Source organism: Elaeis guineensis, chromosome 10, assembly GCF_000442705.2.
Source record: "Elaeis guineensis isolate ETL-2024a chromosome 10, EG11, whole genome shotgun sequence".
NCBI lineage: Eukaryota > Viridiplantae > Streptophyta > Magnoliopsida > Arecales > Arecaceae > Elaeis > Elaeis guineensis.
In genome coordinates this window covers 14,235,735-14,258,012 of record NC_026002.2, presented here as the reverse complement: position 1 = coordinate 14,258,012, position 22,278 = coordinate 14,235,735, and the positions used below count along the sequence as shown (strand labels likewise).

Here is a 22,278-nt window from a genome sequence, read left to right as displayed (position 1 = left end):
TTTTTTTAAATAAATAATTTTTAAAATTATCAAATTATTCCTAATCTAATATTTTCCAACCAAACGGACCTTTTATGGTTACAAAATAGACCAAATCTAGTCTATAATTTTGGACGATGGATCTAATCATCCCTTCCATCCCAACTCCGCCTCCGCTACGTATCACGCATTGTACAAAAAAAAAAGAAAAAAGAAAAATAATAATAAAAAAAGACCGCTCCCACCCACAGATTCCAGGGCGCAGCGTATTTCTCCCACTATAGCAAACCGCATTGTCCCCCGGCCTGGCCAATCCTTCTCTCCGCTAGCCACGAGCGGCGCGTGCACGCGACCCCGGTTATTCCGCCGCCGCCTCCCCTCCGCTTGCGATAAAACCCTAGGCGCCGAGCGCAGGGCTCGAAAGGCCTTTTCGCCGCCCTCGCGAAGAGATGGAGGAAGGAGCGAGAGCGGAGATCGCCCCCCACCCTCCCACCCTCGTCGACGACGGCGAGATCAATGACTGGAGCAAGGAGGACGACGAGCCCATGGAGGAGGTTCGACCCCCCGCCGCTGCCACCGATGATAAGCTAGCGCCTTCTCCCGCTGAAGGTTCGTTCGATACTGTAAACCCTAATCCTATTAGATTCCGGTAGAATTATCCGTGGATTTAGTGGTCGTCCTGTTGGAAAGATGATATTTTTCTTTGAAACGATGTTTTGTTGGACGCGGGATCTCAGAACTAGAACTCAGATCGTTCGGTTTTTAACTTTATTGATGCTTTTTGTTCCGAAATAATTTGGCTCGTAGTTCCTTTGGATGCTGGATTCTTGCGCAAGCCTCATTCTTCCAGAGAATTTTTTTTGCATGATGCAGAGTTTCGAATTCCATCTTAGTATCTTTTGCTTTTCTTTCTTTCTTTCTTTTTTTTCAAAAATATTTCGTTTCATGGTTTGTCCAACAAAAGGAAAATGTAAAGGATGAAAGGCGATCATTTTAGTATCGTCCAGTATATTTTGTTTTTTTTTGGTCTAGAATTTATTGGAAATTGCTACCGATTGCTACGGCATTTGTTACGTATGATATGAAAGGTTCCTGATCCGTTTTCTCCCATACGCCATGACGATGCACTGGGTGTTTGTGAAAGCAACAATTTATATTCGGGAGGCTCTTCGCCGTTAATGGAGTTATTTTTTGTGAGAACATTTTTATCATCATGGTTCTGTATGTGTTGATCACGGCATAAAGCTTGAATTTACAAAGCATTTGTTTTAATGTGGCTTAATGTGGCATTGATCTGGCCTGTTATTGCTTTTGATTTTGTAAATGGATCCAGGAAATAATGGCCTCTAAGACATGTAAATACGTTGTTCTTTGCTGAAGAGTGATCTTATGTCATATCACTCTTGTCAAAATCATGATGTCTGTTTAATGCCATCCATTTTTTCTTGTTAGATTTTGTGTGAATTTTTTTAACTTCTCAAAATGCAGCAAAGGAGGAAAGGGATATGCTATGCGGTCATCTCTCTCTCTCTCTCTCTCTCTATCTCTCCCCCCTCTCGTCTCTCTCTATCCATCTATCTATCTTTCTCAATCCTACAATACCGTCTCCCATCTATACGCTATATAGTGTATATCCTCCCGAGAATAGGTTCTGCTTGACTCAAAAAAGCTTTTCTGATCAATTTCTTCCTCTTATGCCCGCAATCCTACTGTTTCCTGTTTTCTCAAATGAAAGATCCAGTTGACCAGTCATCCAGAGTTTGGAACAAGTAATTAAGAGCTTGGACAGTTAGTTGGGTAAGCATGGTCAGATTTCTTGTCAACCGCTTCTCTTTTTCCAGTTACAGTAGTTCAGGTTCAGGGTGTTTTGGGGAAAAAGACCAAAGCCAAAAAAAAAAAATTGAACAACCTTTTAGGCGGGATGACATCCTGTCTTGGCTGAAAGATAAGTGCAAACATAAGTGCACAATGTCTCTCCTGCAGATTGCTTGAGAAAACTGACTATAAACTATCAGACTTTCCTGTCTTCTTTTTTGAGCATTTACAAATCTTTAAGCGAAAAAGCACCTTGCTACTAGGTCAGTCCCTTCAGATATTTCTTAAGTTTGCTCAAGGTCGTTAGTTACTAAGATCTTAACCATCTCCTAAGGTGTCTGATACTGAGCTGGACCCAGATCTTCATTTATCTCAGCCAAGACAGGACATTGAAAAAAATAGGAAGATCAAAATTTTCGAGATCTTAGGCAATATTATAGGAACCAAGACTTATCTTGGTTGATATAGTGATTGAGATTGAACAACTTTTTAGGTGGGATGACATCCTGTCTTGGCTGAAAGATAAGTGCAAACATAAGTGCACAATGTCTCTCCTGCAGATCGCTTGAGAAAATTGACTATAAACTATCAGACTCTCCTTTCTTTTTTTTGAGCATTTACAAATCTTTAAGCGAAAAAGCACCTTGCTACTAGGCCAGTCCCTTTGGATATTTCTTATAATATTGGGGTAAGTTTGCTCAAGGTCTTTAGTTAATAAGATCTCAACCATCTCCTAAGGTGTCTGATACTGAGCTGGACCAAGATCTTCGTTTATCGCAGTCAAGATAGGACATTGAAAAAAAAATAGGAAGATCAAAATTTTCGAGATCTTAGGCAATATTATGTGAACCAAGAATTATCTTGGTTGATATAGTAATTGAGATTAGCTTCCATATTAAGACTGTGAGTTAAGTATTGGATGGTCAAGACATTAATTTAAGATTCTAAAAGATGTATTAGGAGATATTGGCCTATATTCTGATGTCATATTGATGATATATCGGGATATCTCGCTTTATACGGGCTGAGATATATCGTATTGGTGGCTGCCCAATATCTAGACAAATTGATATCTTGGCCGAGATATTGGCCAAGATGAAAACCTAGAGTTAGCTTGGTTCTTGCAAACTTAATTCAGGAGACTGTTGTTGTTGTCCCATTGGCATTTGCTTCCTTTATTGAGAGTTTTTAAGTTTCAGTAGTCTATTTATGTTATGTTCCAAAAGTAATTTTGAATGGTTAACAACAATGAAACTGATTTAATGTGCTGAATAACCTGTTAATTAATAATTTAGACTTACAATGGCTGACTTGCCAAAAAAATGGCCAGGATGCGCTTTAAATACTCTTATATGATAGATGGATGAAATTATTGGCTGGGTGCTATCTAACTAATGTACTCTTTATGTAGATCTGATTATTGCAAGGATGTGTCATCATGTCTTATATCCTGTTATGATTTCAATTTAGTGTCGTTATTGCAAATGTTGTTATCTGATGAAATTTGTAAAGAATGGCTGGCCACATGTCAGGAGGCAAGCTCTGTAATCTGCTTCATGCATTTTGTGTAGTGATAGCTGAGGATCTTTGTTATGATAATATACAATCTTCAAAGCTTAACCATAATAGTAATCAACAAGCCTTCTCCCATCAATTTCAGGTTGGTTTTTATGTTTCCTTCTTTTGCGATCATTATTTTGAAGGAAAAGATAACACAATCGTCTCCTTTATTTGTTTGACCGTTTTTATAGATGATCTAGATCAGAATAGAAGCTGACAGGCTTAATGCTTTTTCTTAGTGCAATAATGGACTTTTCCTTTTGCTTGAACCACAAAATTTTGTCATGTTATTTGTTGCCCTTGAATATCTCTTGTTTCTTGCTATCCAAATTCCCAACGAACTCCCAAAGAGCATTGTTCAAGTATCTGAATTCCAAATCATGAATGATGGCTTCCAAACAGTCCAAAGCTTAGCAGCTAGAATCTTCTACCTATAAATACCCACTTTAGAATGTCCTTGTAATCTCGGACCTGCACTCACTTTCTAAGCATGCACTTATTTAAAGTGTTTCTAAAATATCCACCTCGTTGCACCTACACTTGCACTTGCTCCCATACCTACTCTCAATTCTAGCAACTAAGGTATAGAGTCTAATTACCAAAAACAGTCTCATGCTCGTTAACTAATTGTTGGAAGTGTGACAATATACAAAAAATTCATAAATGATCTTGCTTCCTTGCAAAAACACACATGGAAGCTTCAACACTAGTTTATTTTTTGAACCATCATTGTTGTTCCAGTAGAATATTAACTGCTAGCTTTTTCTAGTAAGCCAGAAAAAAGGAAAACTTGTTTAAAGAATTTCTCGTCCATTTGCTGCAGGATAATTTCATGTGTATTTATCATTATGAGACTTTTCTAAAAGTCTAGCCTTAATCAATACTGATGTTTACTTCTTTTCTTTTTTGCAGATGTCAAAGTGATTCAGTCAAACTTTCAGTCCTTGCAGTTGGAGACAAAAGGTGCAAATGTCCTATGTGGATTTGCACATATAGTCTAGTTGATAGGAAATTTTGTTTTGAGAAACATAGGTTCAGCAGGCAGATCATCAAAAATTCTTTTTTCATTTCATACTAGTTAAAGATTACCATGGCCATAATTAGGAAACAATCATTTAACTACTTATGAGTTGCCTTTTGGATCACTGTCTTCTGTTTTTTTACCTTAGTCCAGGCCTACCAATGCATTAAGAATCTTCAGATTATGGCCTTCCACTTACTATTCCTGAGCCATTGAACAAATCTGATATCGCTTGATCTTCATCCTCATTATTTGTATTTCCTGATGTTCTTTTTCTTCATGTTAATGCTTGTTTGGTTAAAATCACAGTGAAAGATAAGGAGGCAGTTGCAACTGAGGAAGTTGAAGACCTGGATGAAAAGGAAGAAAACAAGAAGCGACACCTAAATGTTGTTTTCATCGGTCATGTTGGTATGTGAGGATGCGGCTTTCTTCTGCTTCACCTTGTTGTGTTTTGTAAAAAAGACCTTTAATGGTTGTTGGTATATTTCCACCATGTTATCTTGTTATATTTGCTGTGCTCTATTTCTTTTATCTTAGAACTATTTGCTATATCTTTCCCCTGGATTTTACTAGATTCTGGTTTTTTTAGATATACACCATATTGTTTCTCTCACTTCTCTCACTAGTCATCACTTTTAGATTCTGAAATGTTTCTTCCAATTTGTTCTGATTTCCTTTTCGATTGTTGTAAGGCATAACATAAGTCCATATAGTTTTTTCCCAGAGAACATGATTTCAGAATTGTTAAATGAGACTGAGCATAGTTAACTGTTGATGGGATCTTGCATTTTTTTTTTTTGTGATTAACTTGCTAATTTTGAAAATGATTCAAGATCAGTGAAAATGTTCGGGACCTGATATGTGTCTCAGATTTCAATTCTATAAACATGTAAATTTGAGTTCATTGAGAGTGGTGTCTGCATTTGGAGTTCTAGTTCTTTGGAATTTGTTAATTATATTGTGAATTCGCACAAGCTTGGGAGAGAGATGATATAGAACCAAAATGTCTAAACGTTAGCTCGGTGTTCTCTGACACAGATCTTTCTGCCAAAAGATTTTCATCTATTCCTGATCCTCATTTCTCTTAATTTTCTGATATAGATCATAAGTCTATGTAGTGTGACATATATGGCTGGAATGATCTCTTCCTCCCTTATTCCTACCTGTTAGTTGTATTCTATGTCTACTATAAAAGCCAACTTCAGAGTTTCATATGACTTTAAAGGATCTATCATGATGTTATATGCTCTTGTACTGCATTCTCACTTCTCATCTGATATTATCGCATGAACCATTGATCTTGTGAAGATCAGTTAGTTGGCTGCTTTCATCATTCTAATTCACATTAATTGTTATATTAACAAAAGCAGCTAATAGATCATATCTGCTTTCTGCATTCGCATATTTCCATGGATGCAGATGCTGGTAAGTCTACAACTGGAGGTCAGATACTTTTCCTCAGTGGTCAGGTTGATGATCGAACTATACAGAAATATGAGAAGGAAGCAAAAGACAAAAGCAGAGAAAGCTGGTATGCTCTTGTTGTACCTCATGATTTGTTGTGCTTATTTGTTACCGAGGTGGTGCTATTTTAGTTCTTTCTCTACATACTATTATATTGCTACATGTCACAGTCTGCCAATATAAATATTTGTCCAATATATGTCTACTCTATCTTTTGTGTGTTGTTGACAATGATATAATTTGAATATTATTATATTAAAAGTTTGAATATTCTTCACAATTTTTTTCTCTTGTTCTAATAGTCGTAATATGCTTATTGGTGGATGGCCTTGCCAAGTGATATTTATTTAAAAGACGACATACGCAGTCCTACACTCTGATCTGCACGCAGTTGGAGTCCCCGATTGCTGCTGTATTAGGGAATAATACTTCCATTAACAGTTCAGTATTGTGCTGCCTATGCCACTAAGTGAATGCCACCTTGTCATGCTAGTTATTGCCTGTTGTAAGAGAATATGGATTCATTATTTATACATCATTAGGAAGTTGAAATCACATGTACCTGAAGGATGACGAATTCACAACTTTGGCTCGATGACATGAGATCAGGAAAGATCAGTACCTCCTTATAAAGTCAGTTGACTGACAGATATATTTAGCTATATCAGGGTTTATGATGTTATGAATTTTACTTCTTTGCACCATATATTTGCGATATGAAGAATGCAATATTTCTGAACTTTATTTCTAAAGATGAAGCTTTAATTTTCTTTTTCCTTTCGGAGCTGATTTTGGCGGATTCCAAAAGTTCCTGGGAGTATTGAAAATTTTGATTTGAATATGGTTCATTTCAACAATTTTCGGGGGAGTGGAATAGTGACAGGGTATCATCCATTTGATGTTTTGATTTGGGCAACAGGATAATATATTTTTGACTTGCAAGTGTAAGGATGCAGTTTTTGAGTGCAAAGAGGTAATATAGGATCCAAATTAGTTGGGTAGTTACTTAACCTAAGTTCTTTTTTTTTTTTTTCATGAAATTGTTGGTAGTTCTTATTGGTAGCTCCAAATGCAAGGGAGGGATGGAAGGAAAGTGGGATATTGGTAAAAGAAGGTATGGGATAAACAGTAAATTTGTGTCTTGTTTGTTAGAGCATAAAAAGAAGCCTTCTTTTTTGTATATTACATGAGCCTTTAATGGGTCATGTGGAAGGTTAGTAGAGTTCTTATAAAGGGATGAAGACTAAATGGATACGAAATAATTGATTTGATGGTCTCCTGTTGCGGTAGATTAATGTCACAGAGACTAATTGATCCCCTCTTTGAAGCTATACCATGAGTCTGAATAAATGCTAGGTATAGTTGAAGAGAAGGGGGCCATGATGATTCGAGCCTTCCCCTCTCGGGCAAACTTCGGAATGCCTTGCTAGCACCATCTCAAGAGCACCCTCCATTCTTGCCATGCAATTCTGTACATGTGGAGACGAGACCTCTTCATATCCCAGGCAGCCCGCTTGAGCTTGGCACCTTTACAACAGGCTTGGGCTTCATTTTTCAGCCTGGCGAGTTTGGACCGGGCATAAAAAGCAAGCCTATCTTTTAAAAATAGGTCGTGCTCGGTTTATGTCAACCTAGCTCGAATCTGGTTATATAACTTTTAAATTAATAAATATATTATATAATATACAATTTTACCTTAACTACCCTTCATAATTTCAGTAATTACTTTCCTATCCTCATCCTTTATTCCCCAATCCATCATGATTTGCTCCTCCTTGCCTCCCAGCCTCATCGCCTCCTTGCATTGTCCCCACCTCCCCACCGTCTCCTTCCCGCTGGCTCCTTGTGTCCTCTTTGCCTCATGGCTTCTTCTTTGAGTCGTCTCCATCTTTTGGCCTTCTCGCTCCCCGCCTCTTCATTGCCTCCTCCTCATCACACCGCCGCCTCCTCCCTGCTACCTCACCGCCTCTTTCGCACCTCCTCCTCATGTCCTCCCTACCTCCCAGCTTCCTCCTCGTGTCCTCAACTCCTTGCCTCTTTCTCACCTCTTCCCTACCTCCTTGCCGCTTCCTTCCTGCCACCTCGCTGCCTCCTCCCTGCCGCCCCACCTCCCTTCCTCCTGACCTCCTCCTTCAACAAAGAGATTGAAGGGAAAAAAATCCTGTAGTGAAGCTTGTGGCCCGGTCCGGAAGCCCGCAGCCCGGTATGAAATAGGCTTGGGCTTGGGAAGGAGGCCCAAAGGTTGGGCCGAGTCGAGCTCGGGCTTGGAAAATTAGTGTTGTCCTCTGGGCAGAGCCCGACCTAAACCCGGCTCGGCTTGCTTGATAAGCAGGTCTAGTGGAGACTAATAAAAATCCAGTGACGTCAGTGTGGGAGAACCTAAGGAATTTTAGGTGATATAGTTGTGTGACCTATTGTATTGTAGATGAGATCTTGTGGTTGAGGAGATGACTTGCTTTGCTGTGCTACATTCTTATCTATCTGCATTTTATGGTGAAGATGTGAGGAATGTGACACCTACTCATCTGTTAACTTTCCTTCAAGGACTTTATTCCCACATATCTTTCTTTTTACTCTGATCTCAGGTGTCAGATTTTCAAGTGGACTCGTCTCTTTTTAGGTTGGCTGTGTTTTCATTCATTACACATATCATATGGCAAACTACTTCAAAATACAATCCTGTTATGATGCTTTGTTTCTCTATGTGCTCAGAGAGAACAAAAGATCAGTTAGTCATCTCTTAAAGTATTGAAATTACTTGAAGAATCTGGAATTCCTTTGTAGAATATATGTATAAAAGTGGGATTTTCTTCAATGCTTTATTAGTTTCTATTGGTTGCTAGCATTATGATAAAAGAAACTTGAAACATCACTGTGATGGTAGTGGCATGGGAGATTGTGAAGGAAGATGATGAACAGTCCTTTGGTAATAAAATGTCCTGGTGTATAGATTTAATGATCTGGTAAATTTCATTGTGATCTGTGCTGTCAGTTTTGAAAAGACTTTAAATTTGTTTTTCACCTTGCCTTGAGATGCCTGCCTAAGTTTGTGGTTGCTGTAATTGGATGTTTTGGTTAGTATCGGTGAATTTGCTCTCCATAATGAGTCTATTTGGGAATCCTAATTCTGACCAGAGGAACTAATATTGTGACATGAATTCCATTTGATGATTGCTCGGACATCAGGACTTTGAGTCTTAGGCATTTACTCACCATATGGAATGGGACCCTTGATTATGAGAGATGTTCTTTTCTGATTGGTGAGATTTTGATGGTTGAGGGCATTGCTTTGTCCACAATGGTACTAGCATGTTTAGCTAGTGAAATTTTTGTGTTGGTGATTTGTTTTCCTTTATAACTTGATACGAGGTTTTAAATAGACATGGATGTCCTAATTTCTCCATGGAACGGGATGTTGTCTTGCCCCATCCTGATGGTAGTCCGGGTCATGTATCCCAATAGATATCCTCTGTTTCTCTCTCCTTTTTTCCTTTTCTTTGTTTTTTCCTTTGTTTTTCTTCTGCCTATCTTTCCTTTCATTTTTCTTTTTTTCTTATCCCTTTATTTTTTTTCCTTTTTTTTTCATCTTTTTGTTTTCTTTCTTTCTTTTCTTCTCCCTTGCTCTCTTTCTTTCATTTTTCTTCTTCTTTTCTTTCACTTTCTGTTTTTTATCTTTCCTTTCTTTCTTTTTTCTTTCTTCTTTTCTCCTTGTATGGATGGGTTTCGGGGTCCTGACCTCATATGGGTCTCGTTTCTCATGGAAATAGTTTGTGATGGTTGAGATGCCTTCCATCAGCCAAGACTTAAAATCTTGGTTTGATCCTTTTTCAGAAAAAGAATTAATCGAAGTTTTTTGGTTATTACTCTTGTGAAAAAAAACATTCATCAGAAAGGAGAAAGAAAAGTATTTATATTAGTACGTGAAAGAATATTTATAGAAACATTTGGATCAAGGTTTTATATTCCGATGGGATAGGAGGCGTCCTGACTGTTCCGTCTCATTTCTATGAGAAAATAGGATTAGGATGGGTTCGGGACTCCGAAACCTGTCCACACATGAAGAGAAGAAGAAAGAGGAAAGAAGGAAAGGAAGGAAAGATAAAGAAAAGGAAAAAATGAAAAGGAAGGAAGAAGAAAAGTGAAAAAAAATAAAGGAAGGCCGAAGAAAAGAAAGAAAAAAAGGGAAGGAAAGAAAGGAAGTTAGAGGAAAAGAAAGAAAAGAAGGAAGAAAGAAAAAAATAAAGAAAAGAAAGTAGAAAGGGAAGAAGAAGGAGAGAAAGATGGAGGATATCTACCAGGATGTATGACCAAGACAGCTGTCGGGATAGGATGGGACAGCAGGGCATCTCATTTCATGAAAAAAACGGGATATCTTTGTCCCACGGGATTTAAAACCTTGATTTGGATACCGTTAAACTTGTTGAGCTTTGTGTAAGTTCAAGATTAAATTAAAGACATCTCCCTTTTTTATATTTTATTAAATTTTTTCTTTGTTTTGTATCTTTTCCATGTTTTCTTAATTTTTTGTATTTTGAAGGGCTAGATTATTGTGCTCTAAACCTTCTGATTTCCGGACTTAAGGAGTATGTGTTTTCAAGAAAATCTCTATTTTCTTTTCACAACTATATGTTAGAAAATGTGAATTTTGTAGGGATGCTACAGGTTCTTATGATTGCCAAATTAGGGTAGATCAGAGGACTAGGTTCTTAAATCTTATTTATGTGCCATGTAGATGGTTGAATTGTTTTGTTTTAGGTTATTGTGAGGGCGAGCCTCGGTGCAAAGGTAAGGTTGCTTCATTGTGTGGCCTGGGTGTCATGAGCATGGAAATAGCCTCTCCGCACATAGGGGTAAGGCTGTGTACATCTGACGGTCCCTAGACCTTGCAGTGGTGGGAGCCTCATGCACTAGCCTGCCCTTTTATATATTTTCAAGTTATTGTCACACTGCTCAATTTTATAGTACTTGAGACATTTGCATGTCATGGGGTATATCTTGCTGGTGCCTTTCTTTCATCGGTCACTATGGCCTGTTCTGGAATAATTCACATTTTTTTGGAGTTCTTATATATATTTGGTGGCCTGTTCGTTGATGTTCTAGGTACATGGCTTATATTATGGACACAAATGAGGAAGAACGCATAAAGGTATGGAATTTCGGCCTTCACCTTATCTAAATCTGTTGTGGGTTAAACTTTATGATTGTTTCGGCCAAGCTTCAGTTATTTTTATGCTTAACAGCTCTGTTATGCTTTTAATAGTTTCTGAGTATAAAAAGGTTTTATCATTATATGCTTGAGTGAAATAAAGAAGTCCCTTATGCCTTGTCATTTATGTTGTTTATGAAAGCATCATCCATACTGGTAAAGACATGCCTCCTTCAGTGTTCTGTCTATTTTCCTATTTGGCCCAACATATCATCTAACTAGTGGATTGTGTGGTTTTTCTAATCAGTTGTTTTTGCTTATTGTTTTTATATTTAATGTGTTTCAGGGAAAGACTGTGGAGGTTGGCAGAGCCCATTTCGAGACAGAAAATACAAGATTCACAATTTTAGATGCTCCGGTATTTTTCTACTAATAGTTTAGACTTTAGAATTTGTTTTTTGTTATTAAACCAAATGTGTTCTCTCAGTAATGACTTAGAGTGTGTTGGTTTGGATGTTTGAAGGATCTGAACAAGGATTTTTTTTTTTTTTTTTTCATTTTTCAATTCCATGATCATGTTGTATAACAATGTTGACTGAATATGTCACATCAAATGAAGCAGCAACATCTCTGGGCTACATAACAAGCTTGGAGTGGGTTATGCAACGAGATTGGTGTAAAATTAGTTCCAGAACAGCATATCACAACTGTAGATGTGAAACTCTGCTTAAAGTCAAGGGCTTTTATAGTTGGTGTCATTAGTAGTCTGACCTCTCTTTTTTGTGACATATGGCATGGAAAGACATCTCACTGTTATTAACTCTCATATGTTAGCTCAAATTGGTGGACCTTATATATATTTCTGGTTACAACAAAATCCCTGTTTTCCTGGTTCCTGAAACATGCATCATGCATCAGTATCGGAGTCCTTGCATCTTGTTTGAGGTATCAAATTGCCAGTGTCTCCATCTTTTGTTATGTTCTGTTAGAAAAGTGTTCAATCGACTTGCCTACTGGCTTGTAAGGAATTATAGAATTTCCTGAATATATCTGCATGCATTGTTAATGTTGGATCTTGCACATTATGAGAATGATATATCAGTGTAGTGAGTATCCCAAATTATTTTTCGGTGTTGTATTTCAATTACGATTCTCTATCATTGGATATCACATAAATTAATTCCTATACCTTTGGAAGTTTTCTTGATAATGGTGCATCTAATTGCTTATTTCTCTAGGGTCATAAAAGTTATGTGCCAAACATGATCAGTGGTGCTTCTCAAGCTGATATCGGTGTTCTGGTAAAGATCTTGGCATCTTGTTATTTCAACATATATTTCTTTTTAAAAATTCATAGAGTAATCTTGTGATATATCACTGTGTTAAGGTTATATCTGCTCGAAAGGGTGAATTTGAAACTGGATATGAAAGAGGAGGACAGACTCGTGAGCATGTTCAACTTGCAAAAACATTGGGTGTTGCTAAGTTGATTGTTGTCATCAACAAAATGGATGATCCTACTGTGACATGGTCCAAAGAAAGGTTTTGTTCAAGTACTCGTGTGTTTTGTTTTGTCTTTAAGAGATTTAAATTTGTGATTTTGCCTGCTAAAGAGTGATAGGTTTCACCCTTTACTTATTTATTTATTTTTTCTGATGGGGGCTTTTCCTTTGCAGGTTCGACGAAATAGAGTCTAAGATGGTTCCCTTCCTCAAGTCTTCAGGTTACTTAAGGAAAGGTAGCATGGTCTAACTTTTCATGAGCTATAGTCATGTTTTTTTTACTTTGTCCCACAACACTAATGTAATTCCTTTTTCCAACATCTCCTTTTTGTATTCACTTTTTTTGGTGCTTTTTTTGGGGTCATCTCCGCATATAATTTATTTGATATTCCTGCTTTACGTAATGTTGACATTTTTACTTTTTACTTGAATTGTTCCAATGTGAACTATTTTTTGGAAAAAGAACAACAAAAATGCAAAAGTTTCAGCAATTCTCCATGCCATTGACATTATGTTTTTTTCCATATTGCAAAGGTTGTTTGGATCATAGAAGTAAATATAATGTTGCATTCATACTTTGCAAACTATTGCAGCATTTGCAGGATCAGCGTTTTACATTTTTTTTTTTTTTTGGGGGGGGGGGGAAGGGGTTGGTGGAGGGGTGTTGTGAGCTATTTTCATTTGTTGGGTGGTACTGTTTCTCATGATATCTTTGCTACTTTAGTTGATCCACAACCAATGTTATTAAAGGCACGCTTGAGGCGCACCTCAGGCGTAAAAGGTGCTAGGCGCAACGGCCGTCGCCTCGCTCCTTAGGCGTATGCCTCTGTAGAATGCAGAGGCACAATGAGGCGCCCAAGAGGTGCATGATTCTAGCAAATATTAATTTTTAGTTTCTAAGAAATAGGAAAGATCGGTTATAGTAAATAGGGATTGGAAAGGTCAATTATAGTAAATAAGAATTGGAAAGGCATCATTAAATGTCAAACGGACTTTAAAAACTTACATGAGACTCTTGGAATCACCTAAAAGAACCAAAAGACAGAAGCTGAAGTGTCTCTATCAGACTCCATCTCATCTCATCGCCTAAAAAGCACCTCCATCTCATCTCATCGCCCAATACGATGTAAACCATCTCTCCTCCACTCCTCTTTTTTTTCTTTTTCTTCTTCTTCTGACATGCTCTGTTATGCTTTATTTTCTGGCCAAAAATAGAGCGCATTAGTCTGCTCTCTAACCTTTTATTCTTCTTGTCATTCTTCTTCTCCTTCTCCTTGTTTTTGGGTTAGAGTTAGTTTTTATATACTGGACTTCTTGCCTATAGCTAGATTTTTTTTTGTTTTTACTTTTTAATAACAGGGTGCTAGTTTTTACTTGCTGGAATTCTTGCCATAGATAGTTCTCTATTTTTCTGTTTTTGGCGTCTGATTTCTCTCAGGCACATGCCTTGCGCCTAGGCTCCAGGGACTCCGAGCACCTAGGTGTGCCTAGGGCTTTTAACAACATTGTCCGCAACCATATAATTCAATGTCGTCTCGAGCAGTGTTTTAGAAGCTGGTTGACCATTTGAGTTGACCCAGTTAACCTGCCACCTGAGAAGTGGGTTAGGTCAAGGTAAGACCTGGATTTCACCAAAACCTGCCCAAACTAGTGAATCTTGTGTTGCTACAGGTCAAACAGCCTGGATTGGATGATAAAACAATGTGTGGGTCGAACACGGGGAAAGCATAATAAACTGAACCTTGATCCCATGTTTGTCCAACTGCCTAGGCGAGGCCAAGTGGGGAACCCCTTAGGTGTAGACAGCTGTCTAGGGAGGAAAATCCTTCAAATAGACCTATTTTTCACTATATATGGCATCATCAGACCTATTTTTCACTCTTAAAAGGCCGAAGATGAAAATCCGAAAATCCACTAGAAGAAGAAAGTGGAGAGCAGCAACAGCATTGCTGCCACTGCAGCAGCCGGTATGCTGCAGGGCTGTAGCAAGGCAGCCAGCCCCCCAGCAAATAGGAGGAAGAGGAGGAGAAAAGGGTAGCGAAGTAGCAGCAATCCGCTGCAAGACAAGTGACACCCATCATGAGGGAAGGAGGCCAGCAAAACAAAGGCTAGCAAGTACAACAAAGGGGAAAAAAAGGAAAAACAGGGGAAACAGATGGAAAAAAAAGAATTGTTAGAGGAAAAAGAGCAAGAAAAGTTGTGTGTATGCATGTATATAAGAGAAAGTTAGAGAGAGATAGGTAGAAAATATATGTCTGGTATTAGTCTTAGCCACAGCTGTCCGTGTCCATTGCCACTCACCATTCCACCGATAAGCATTGATCAGCCTGCTGGATTGCTCCCTTGGTACTATTCCACTGCCCTTCCAGTTGTCCTGTATGAGTTCAAATGGAGATAGAAATAGAGGAATGAAACTCTTAAAGAATGATGCTTAAGTGGGCTTTGCCTGGATGGCTAGCCTGATTTGGCACCTAGATGGCTGTCTTTAATTTTTTTTTTTTGTATGAATCTGTCTCGTGTTTGACACCTAAGTTTAGTAAGTTTAAATAAATGATGAATTAATGATTATTCATTTCTATATTGAGCCGAGCATGAGAGCTAGGCCTAGCCCATGTTTGGCTCATATATATTCTGAGCTAAAAATTCTTTTTTTTTTCCTTGTTGCATGATCATTTTCAGCTGAACATGAGCTGAGTGCAAGTAGCTTATTCATTTGGCAGCGCTAATGTTCCCTTTATTGCTTAAGGCTGCTCTCAGCTGACTGTTGATGAATCTATTAGTTGTGTACATGTGCTGATTGCATGCAGGTCAGAGCTAATGTTCCTTCTATTGCTTAAGGTCTTGTTTTGTTTTTTGTTTTTGCCCAACTTGGATTGTTGGGCTTAGCTTGCTTTGTGGTCCTTTCAATCCTAGTCGAGAAAGAAAAACCTGTGTCTTGCAAGTCTTTTATTCAGATTTAGCCTACATTGTATTTGTGACTAGCTGTTATCTAGTTTATTGTTGTTTAGAATTTCTTGGTTTTACCTCGTTCATCTCTCCATTTTGTGTATTTGATACCTAATAACATTTAATAGCATGGTAGTACCCTGCTCTCAGCTGCCTGTTGATGAATCTATTAGTTGTGTACATTTTGCTTTAAGGCCAACTTAGTCCAAAATCAATATATTGTTACATAAAACTAATTGCATGGTCATTGGTAATCCTTTGCATTATCCTTCTGCATGCCATGGCCATTTCATGTATGAATCAGATACAAATACTCATTGGGTACAGCTGGATAAATGTTGTACAATTATTTTAAGTAATTCTCAGACTGTACCGAGTATTGTCCTGGTGCATCCCTTGGTATTGACACTCAGCATAGGGGGTGTACCAAGTATCGGTTTCCTAAGAGTCTGGTATGATAGGCCTAGTGTAGGTGGTACAAAGTGGTACAATCTAGCTAAATCCTAGATCTCATGCTTTTGTGCTCTATGTAAGAGAAGGGAGAGAGAAAGATGGAAGTGACAGCTGGACCTGGAGATAAGGATGAGGGGGATTTTTTTGGTTATGAATCTTAGCCTTTTAAGTATGAGAGAAAGAGAGAGACAGAGGGAAGCAGCAGTTGGTTTGAGATAATGTGTTGGCTTTTTTCTTCCCATGAATATTAAACTTTTAATAATGGATATGATATGTGGGAAATTGTAGAATGTGATGTTGATGTGATGGTATGAACTATGGAGCATGGATTTTGGTCTATAGATGAGAATGATAACTAATGGAGCTTGTGGATTGATGTTATTGTGTAGAATATGGATTATGTTACTATGGTACTCCATTATGCTTTAGGGAAGTTTTTTCACATATATGTAAAATAACACATTTATTGATTGCAACATTCCAGCAACACTGTATCTTATTTTTAAAGTTTTGCTGAATTGGTGTACTCATGTCATGTCTTATTTCCCTGCATCCATGTCTGTGCTTCATAGCTTTCTGTTGATGGGTTATTCCTTAATCAGTGACTATTTTAGCTACACTGGCCTTTGTGCTTTCAGTTATGGATGTGAGAAATCTCTAGGCCAGTGTCTTTTACACAATTATTGAGACTTTATTTTAATGGCCCACCAGGTTCCTTGTTCGGTGGTGCTTCTTCTCTTACTTTATAATATAAGGGATGATCTGTTGATGGGTTATTCTTTGGTCACTTACTATTTTAACTAAACAGGACTGTGTGCTTTCAGATATGGATGTGAGAAAACTCTAGTGGTGTTTTTTTACACAATTATTGGGATTATTTTTTAATGGCTCGCTAGCTTCCTTGTCTCGTGGTGCTAGTTCTCTTTATGATGTAAGTTTAAGGGATGATGTCCAACTGGTGAACCACATTTTTGTTCAGATGCAGTTAATTAAATTTGTATCTTTGGACAAACTACTTTTAGTCTACCATGCAAGTCTTTAAAATAATTATACTTGGTTCTACCATGAGCATGGACATTGTTGTTTATCCATTTGCTCTGGTTATTCGTGCTAAAGCATACCCATCATTTCTTTTATGTGTTATGATTTTGCAAGTTAAAGATAATGATCAATTCATCAGAATCATGTGAAAAGAAGTTCAGTGCTAGCTGAGCTGGAGCTGCATATAGCACATACTTCATCAATCAAACTTTACTAATGAGAGCTGAACCAACATGATAAACTATAAGTTTGTATATGATACAGTTGTCTGTTCCTTATGCATTTTATACAGATGTTCAATTTCTTCCTATCTCTGGTTTGGTGGGTACCAATATGAAGACCAGAGTGGAGAAAAGCGTTTGTGATTGGTGGAATGGTCCTTGTCTTTTTGAAGTTTTAGATTCAATTGAAGTTCCTCCACGTGATCCTAAAGGTCCTCTCAGGTATGAAATCACTTCCATCTCTTTTAGTTTCCAACCAGTTATTGGCACCCAAGATGCACATGATGGATTTCATGTATTATAGTGACTCTATTGTACACGATGCATCAAATTGAAAGGAGTAATTAATGAATCACATGGTTTACCATCAATTTTTCTTTTTGTGAAATAAAGGATATAAGTACTGGTGCATTACCACTAAAGTGCTGGTATGCCCCTTTGTACATGTTATACTGAGACATGGTATGCAACTCAGTTATGTTATGCCTGCACCAGTAGGTGTGCGTACTGCATGTTAGTAAGGTATGGGTCCATGCCATACCAGTGAGGTACTGGTATAGGCACTGGTAGCTGGTTCTTAAACCCTTGATTTGAAATTCGAACAATATCGATGGTTGTGAATGGCAATCCCGTTACACTGTGCTGCAAGTGGTACTATAATTCAGGACGAACAATCATGATTTGATGCATGGAGCGGCCTTCTATTGTGCAATAATTGGATACCCATTTAGTTTGGTTCTTGTAAGACAGGTTAAAGGGGAAAAAACTGAATGCATTTATTACTCTGTCAGTTAAAAAGGGTAAACTTGGGAAAGATAAAAAGGTTGAAGGTAAAATGGGAAGAGGAAAAGGAGAGAATATCTTTTGGATTGATGTTAGAGCATGTGGTAGGATGCATATGGAGGGTTTGGAATAATTATGTTCAGCCAACTTTATGATCAGACTTTACTTTTCCTCTTTTGCCCAATCTTAGCAGTTTCCATAGATGTGATGAAGATTCATCAAGTTAATTTTTCCACTTCCTTGTACCTAATTATTTACTTTAACAAGTTATTATAATACAATCATAAACTCTTGATATGCAGGATGCCAATTATTGATAAATACAGAGACATGGGAACTGTTGTGATGGGAAAAATAGAGTCTGGAAGTATTCGTGAAGGTGACAGCTTGTTGGTCATGCCCAACAAAGTATGATATCTTCTTAGCTTCAGTCTGTTCATAATTTTAAATTTGTTGGGTCAGTTATGTTGTATTGCTTGCTGATCTACAGACTAACGTAAAAGTGCTTACCATACACTGTGATGAAAATAAAGTAAGACATGCTGGACCTGGTGAGAATGTCCGGATCAAATTGTCAGGGATTGAAGAAGAGGATATTGTGGCTGGTTTTGTCCTTTCAAGCATTGGTATGTATTAGTTTCTTATATAAACCTAGTCTCAAAAACTTACAGCTTAAATTGGCGTTCTTTGATAGTGCTTGAAGGATGGTTCTATATTTTGTTTTGGATATCTATGCAAATAACACTAAACTATCCACCTTAGTACATATATTAGAAAATAATGATGAAGATTAGAAAGTTATGTCTCTTAAAGTGAAAAGAAAAATATTGGGCTCAGAGGATCTAGAGGATTTGCTGCTTTCATTTTGCATGGATTTTCTTACATTGGAATTTATTTTACTGTAACTCATAAATTATATAGATTCACCTGAAGTCTGATACAGAGAATTACCCAGGTTTGTAATTTATCTACAGACACCACCATTTCTGGCTATGTATATTTTCTGTGGACATGCTAAAGAAGCCATGAATATATTAGTTAGAACTGATGGGAAAATAGCAGTCTTCCAAATTCATTTATATAGGATAGATTTATTAAGAAAGATTTGGTAAAAAAAAAAGGGTTTAGCTAACAATGTTAAGCCATTTGGATGCTGCAAGCACCTGCCAGAATTGATCAATTTTAAAGGAAGCACTTTGACGGTGTATCCATGCATTGGACTTGAAGCTCTTAATATCCTTGTAACTACTGAGCTGTGAGCTCACACACATAGATAATTGCTAATGAATAATGATAAATTAACTCTTATTATTGTGATCTTTAATGTACCTATTGATTTAAACAGATTTTCTGCCTCGGTCATTTCAATGTTGACTTGATAAGGGCATATTAAGATTGCTTGGAACATATTAGATTTTGTTTTGTTTTGTTTCAATTTTTGTGCCTTCTGGTGATCTGATGGTTGTCAAGGAATGTTAGGAAGCCCGATCTCTATTTATAGTCTATGCATGCCAGATCTTTATTAGGGATTGTGCTGTGATTGCTGTTTGGTTGTGATATGCATTTAACTATAATATTAGATGTCTTCATCTTAAAAAATCGACACCATAACCAAGAAACCATTTCCCAGTTGTATAGATCTGGCTTTATTAACTTTGACATTGTCCTGACCAACGGATACATCTGCTGTTACTGGTTTTCTAAGTTGTTTTTCTCAACTTCTGTCCCTTTTAGTGGAAGCATTTCCCATCTGGCTTTCTCAAACTATTTCTTATTTTGGTCTCAAATCTCGAACATGCCCATAATTTTCTTGGTTGTTTCTCCTCCAGTTTGCTCCCACCTATTTTGTCTTGTTAGATTCATATCAACCAGTATGATATGCTAATATTCCATTTTTGCAGGTCTTGTGACATACGTTATGATTTCTTTGCATGCTTTTGTTTGGATAGTTTTCCTAGTGCGCTTGATCTGTTAAAATCTTACAATGCTATGAAATTCTTGAATGTTCATATTATGTCTTTTGGTGGTGGGATTGATCATGACTCTAGTTTAGGTTTTCCCGAATGTGGGTAATCTTTACAGGGCCATGTGCTTAATAAAAAATTCTGAAATTCCAGATGACTGTAGGCTGTTTCTTCATTTTTTCCACCCTTGATTACTTTGTTGGCACAGGCAGTTTCTTTTATAAATAAAAGAAACATATTTATTGTATTTTTCATACAAGGATCTTCAACTATAATGAAATTTAGAAATTGCTTGTATATGAATATTACACTGGCAATATGTGCTAACATGATTTCTTATGTCCATGCAGCAAATCCAATAGGGGCTGTTGCTGAATTCAATGCCCAGTTGCAGATTCTTGAATTGATCGACAATGTAATTCCTTTTCCTCAATAAAAAAGAAAGGCTTTCTTGGTTATGACAATGCTGTTTGGCTTATGGAAACACATGTCCGGTTAATCATGAAGCATTATTGATGCTCTACTATTGTGCTAGGCAATTTTCACTGCTGGTTACAAGGCAGTATTACACATTCATGCAATTGTTGAGGAGTGTGAGATTGTAGATCTTATAGAAGAAATTGACTTGAAGAGAAAGAACACTGATCCTAAGAAAAAGAAGCCAAAGAGAAAGCCTCTTTTCGTTAAGAATGGTGCTGTTGTTGTCTGCCGCATTCAGGTATGCCCGTTGAAGTACTCTTAAGTTAACAAAATGCACAAGTATACACTTTCTTAGTACTAATTATCTACTCAAATTTGTCATCTAGGTGAATAACATGATATGCATCGAGAACTTTTCAGATTTTGCCCAGCTTGGAAGGTTTACCCTTCGTACCGAAGGTGGGAAGGGAATTCTTGGGTGATGAAACTGTTGTGCTTATTGTAATAGTCAGTCACATAATTTATGTTTTACAGGGAAAACAGTTGCAGTAGGGAAGGTTGTTGCACTTCCTCCTCCAGGAAGCTCAGCTTTTGTTTCTTAAACAAATTTTGGTTTAGAAGGTATGTGACTCCCCCTACTAATCGTCTTCTATCATCTATAATCGCCATTCATGGATCTATGTTCTCTCTGCAATAATCTGATAATTTTCCTGTTATCTCTTACTCAAAACTTACTGCTGGGTGCCAATTTTTTGTGGTTTCTACAAATCATAACTTACAATGTTGTGTTATAATTTTATGCTGGCCAGGAAGAGATATTTCTGTTCTACTAGCCCACCAAGTTGGAGTACAGTTATTCAGTTAGCATGAGCATTATTTCTGAAGCAGCCTTGAAGTTTGTGGTTTATATTTATGAGTAACAAAAGGATAAACGGGATGAATCTTGATTCATAGTTGCGGTAGAAAGGAGAATTATGATTTGTATGATTGAGCTTGTGTCGTTTTTCCTTTTTAATGACATGAAATACCATTCACCCTTTGCTGGGTGTGAGATAAAATTACTTGAGCATGGCTTGTCTATACTTGCTTTACCAGTTCTTTATACGCATGTACTAGCAATTTTTCTATAGCTATGTTGGAAGGGATTCTTATGATCCCATATGGTGAAGCCTGTGTCATTTCTTTTATGATGTGAAATACCACATCCTCCACCATGTGATTTAAAATTACTTGAGCAAGGCTTGCCTCTACTTTGTTTTGCAGTTTTCTGTATGTATACTAGCATTCCTATAGGCAATGTATGACTGATGATGGAACCTAATTTGTGTCTGTTGGTATGAAACATCCGAAGTTTGGTTCTTATAGCAGTTTGATCATGTGTCTAAGATCCAGTTAGGGTTAATACCCAGTCAGTCCTGGTCATGTGACCACTGATGATGGCCGATGCTCTATTATGAGGGGGTCTAGTTCTTTTGATCTTATAAGAGGGTTTCTTGTGTTGGCTTGGATGATTAGGATTAAGCAAAACTGGATTGATTTCGTTTATAATCCTAGCTGCATTTCTTTAGTTTGCTTTTGGTGGATGCATCCTTTGGAGCCTCTTGGATGTCAGTTTCTGCTAAAATTGGATTAAACAAAACCTAGATCAATTTTATGAAGTTATTTGTTCCGTTTCTTTCTTTAAAGCTGGTTTCTAAAGCCTGGTGGGTTATTGTATCTGAAAAATGTTGCATGACATGTATTATATAGCAATATGTTTTCGTAGTTCTGTTTTAATTAATCTCTGGTAATCATACAGCTTCTCTGAGGTAATGGGTCACACGTGAATTTGGTAGCAAAACCAGATGCTATGATCATATGTTTGCTGCCAACGGTACATGTGCTGTCTCTGACTTTTACCGTGCACTCATCAAAAATTTAGGAGAAAAGGTTGAATAGTTTACCGAGAATTTAGGTATGC

General features: G+C 37.4%; 1 protein-coding gene across 1 annotated transcript; it reads left to right on the top strand.

The window, feature by feature from the left end:
- Positions 1-243: 243 nt before the first annotated feature.
- On the top strand, positions 244-21,486 carry LOC105053108 (uncharacterized). Its single transcript, XM_010934144.4, has 17 exons — positions 244-588; positions 4,267-4,317; positions 4,685-4,786; positions 5,798-5,909; positions 10,943-10,988; positions 11,335-11,406; positions 12,227-12,289; positions 12,376-12,530; positions 12,665-12,726; positions 17,223-17,373; positions 18,237-18,342; positions 18,425-18,560; positions 20,249-20,313; positions 20,434-20,616; positions 20,705-20,777; positions 20,853-20,939; positions 21,128-21,486. The coding sequence occupies exons 1-16, from the start codon at positions 429-431 to the stop codon at positions 20,918-20,920; spliced, it is 1,605 nt and encodes a 534-aa protein (XP_010932446.1). The 5' UTR covers positions 244-428; the 3' UTR covers positions 20,921-20,939; positions 21,128-21,486.
- The last annotated feature ends 792 nt before the right edge of the window (positions 21,487-22,278 follow it).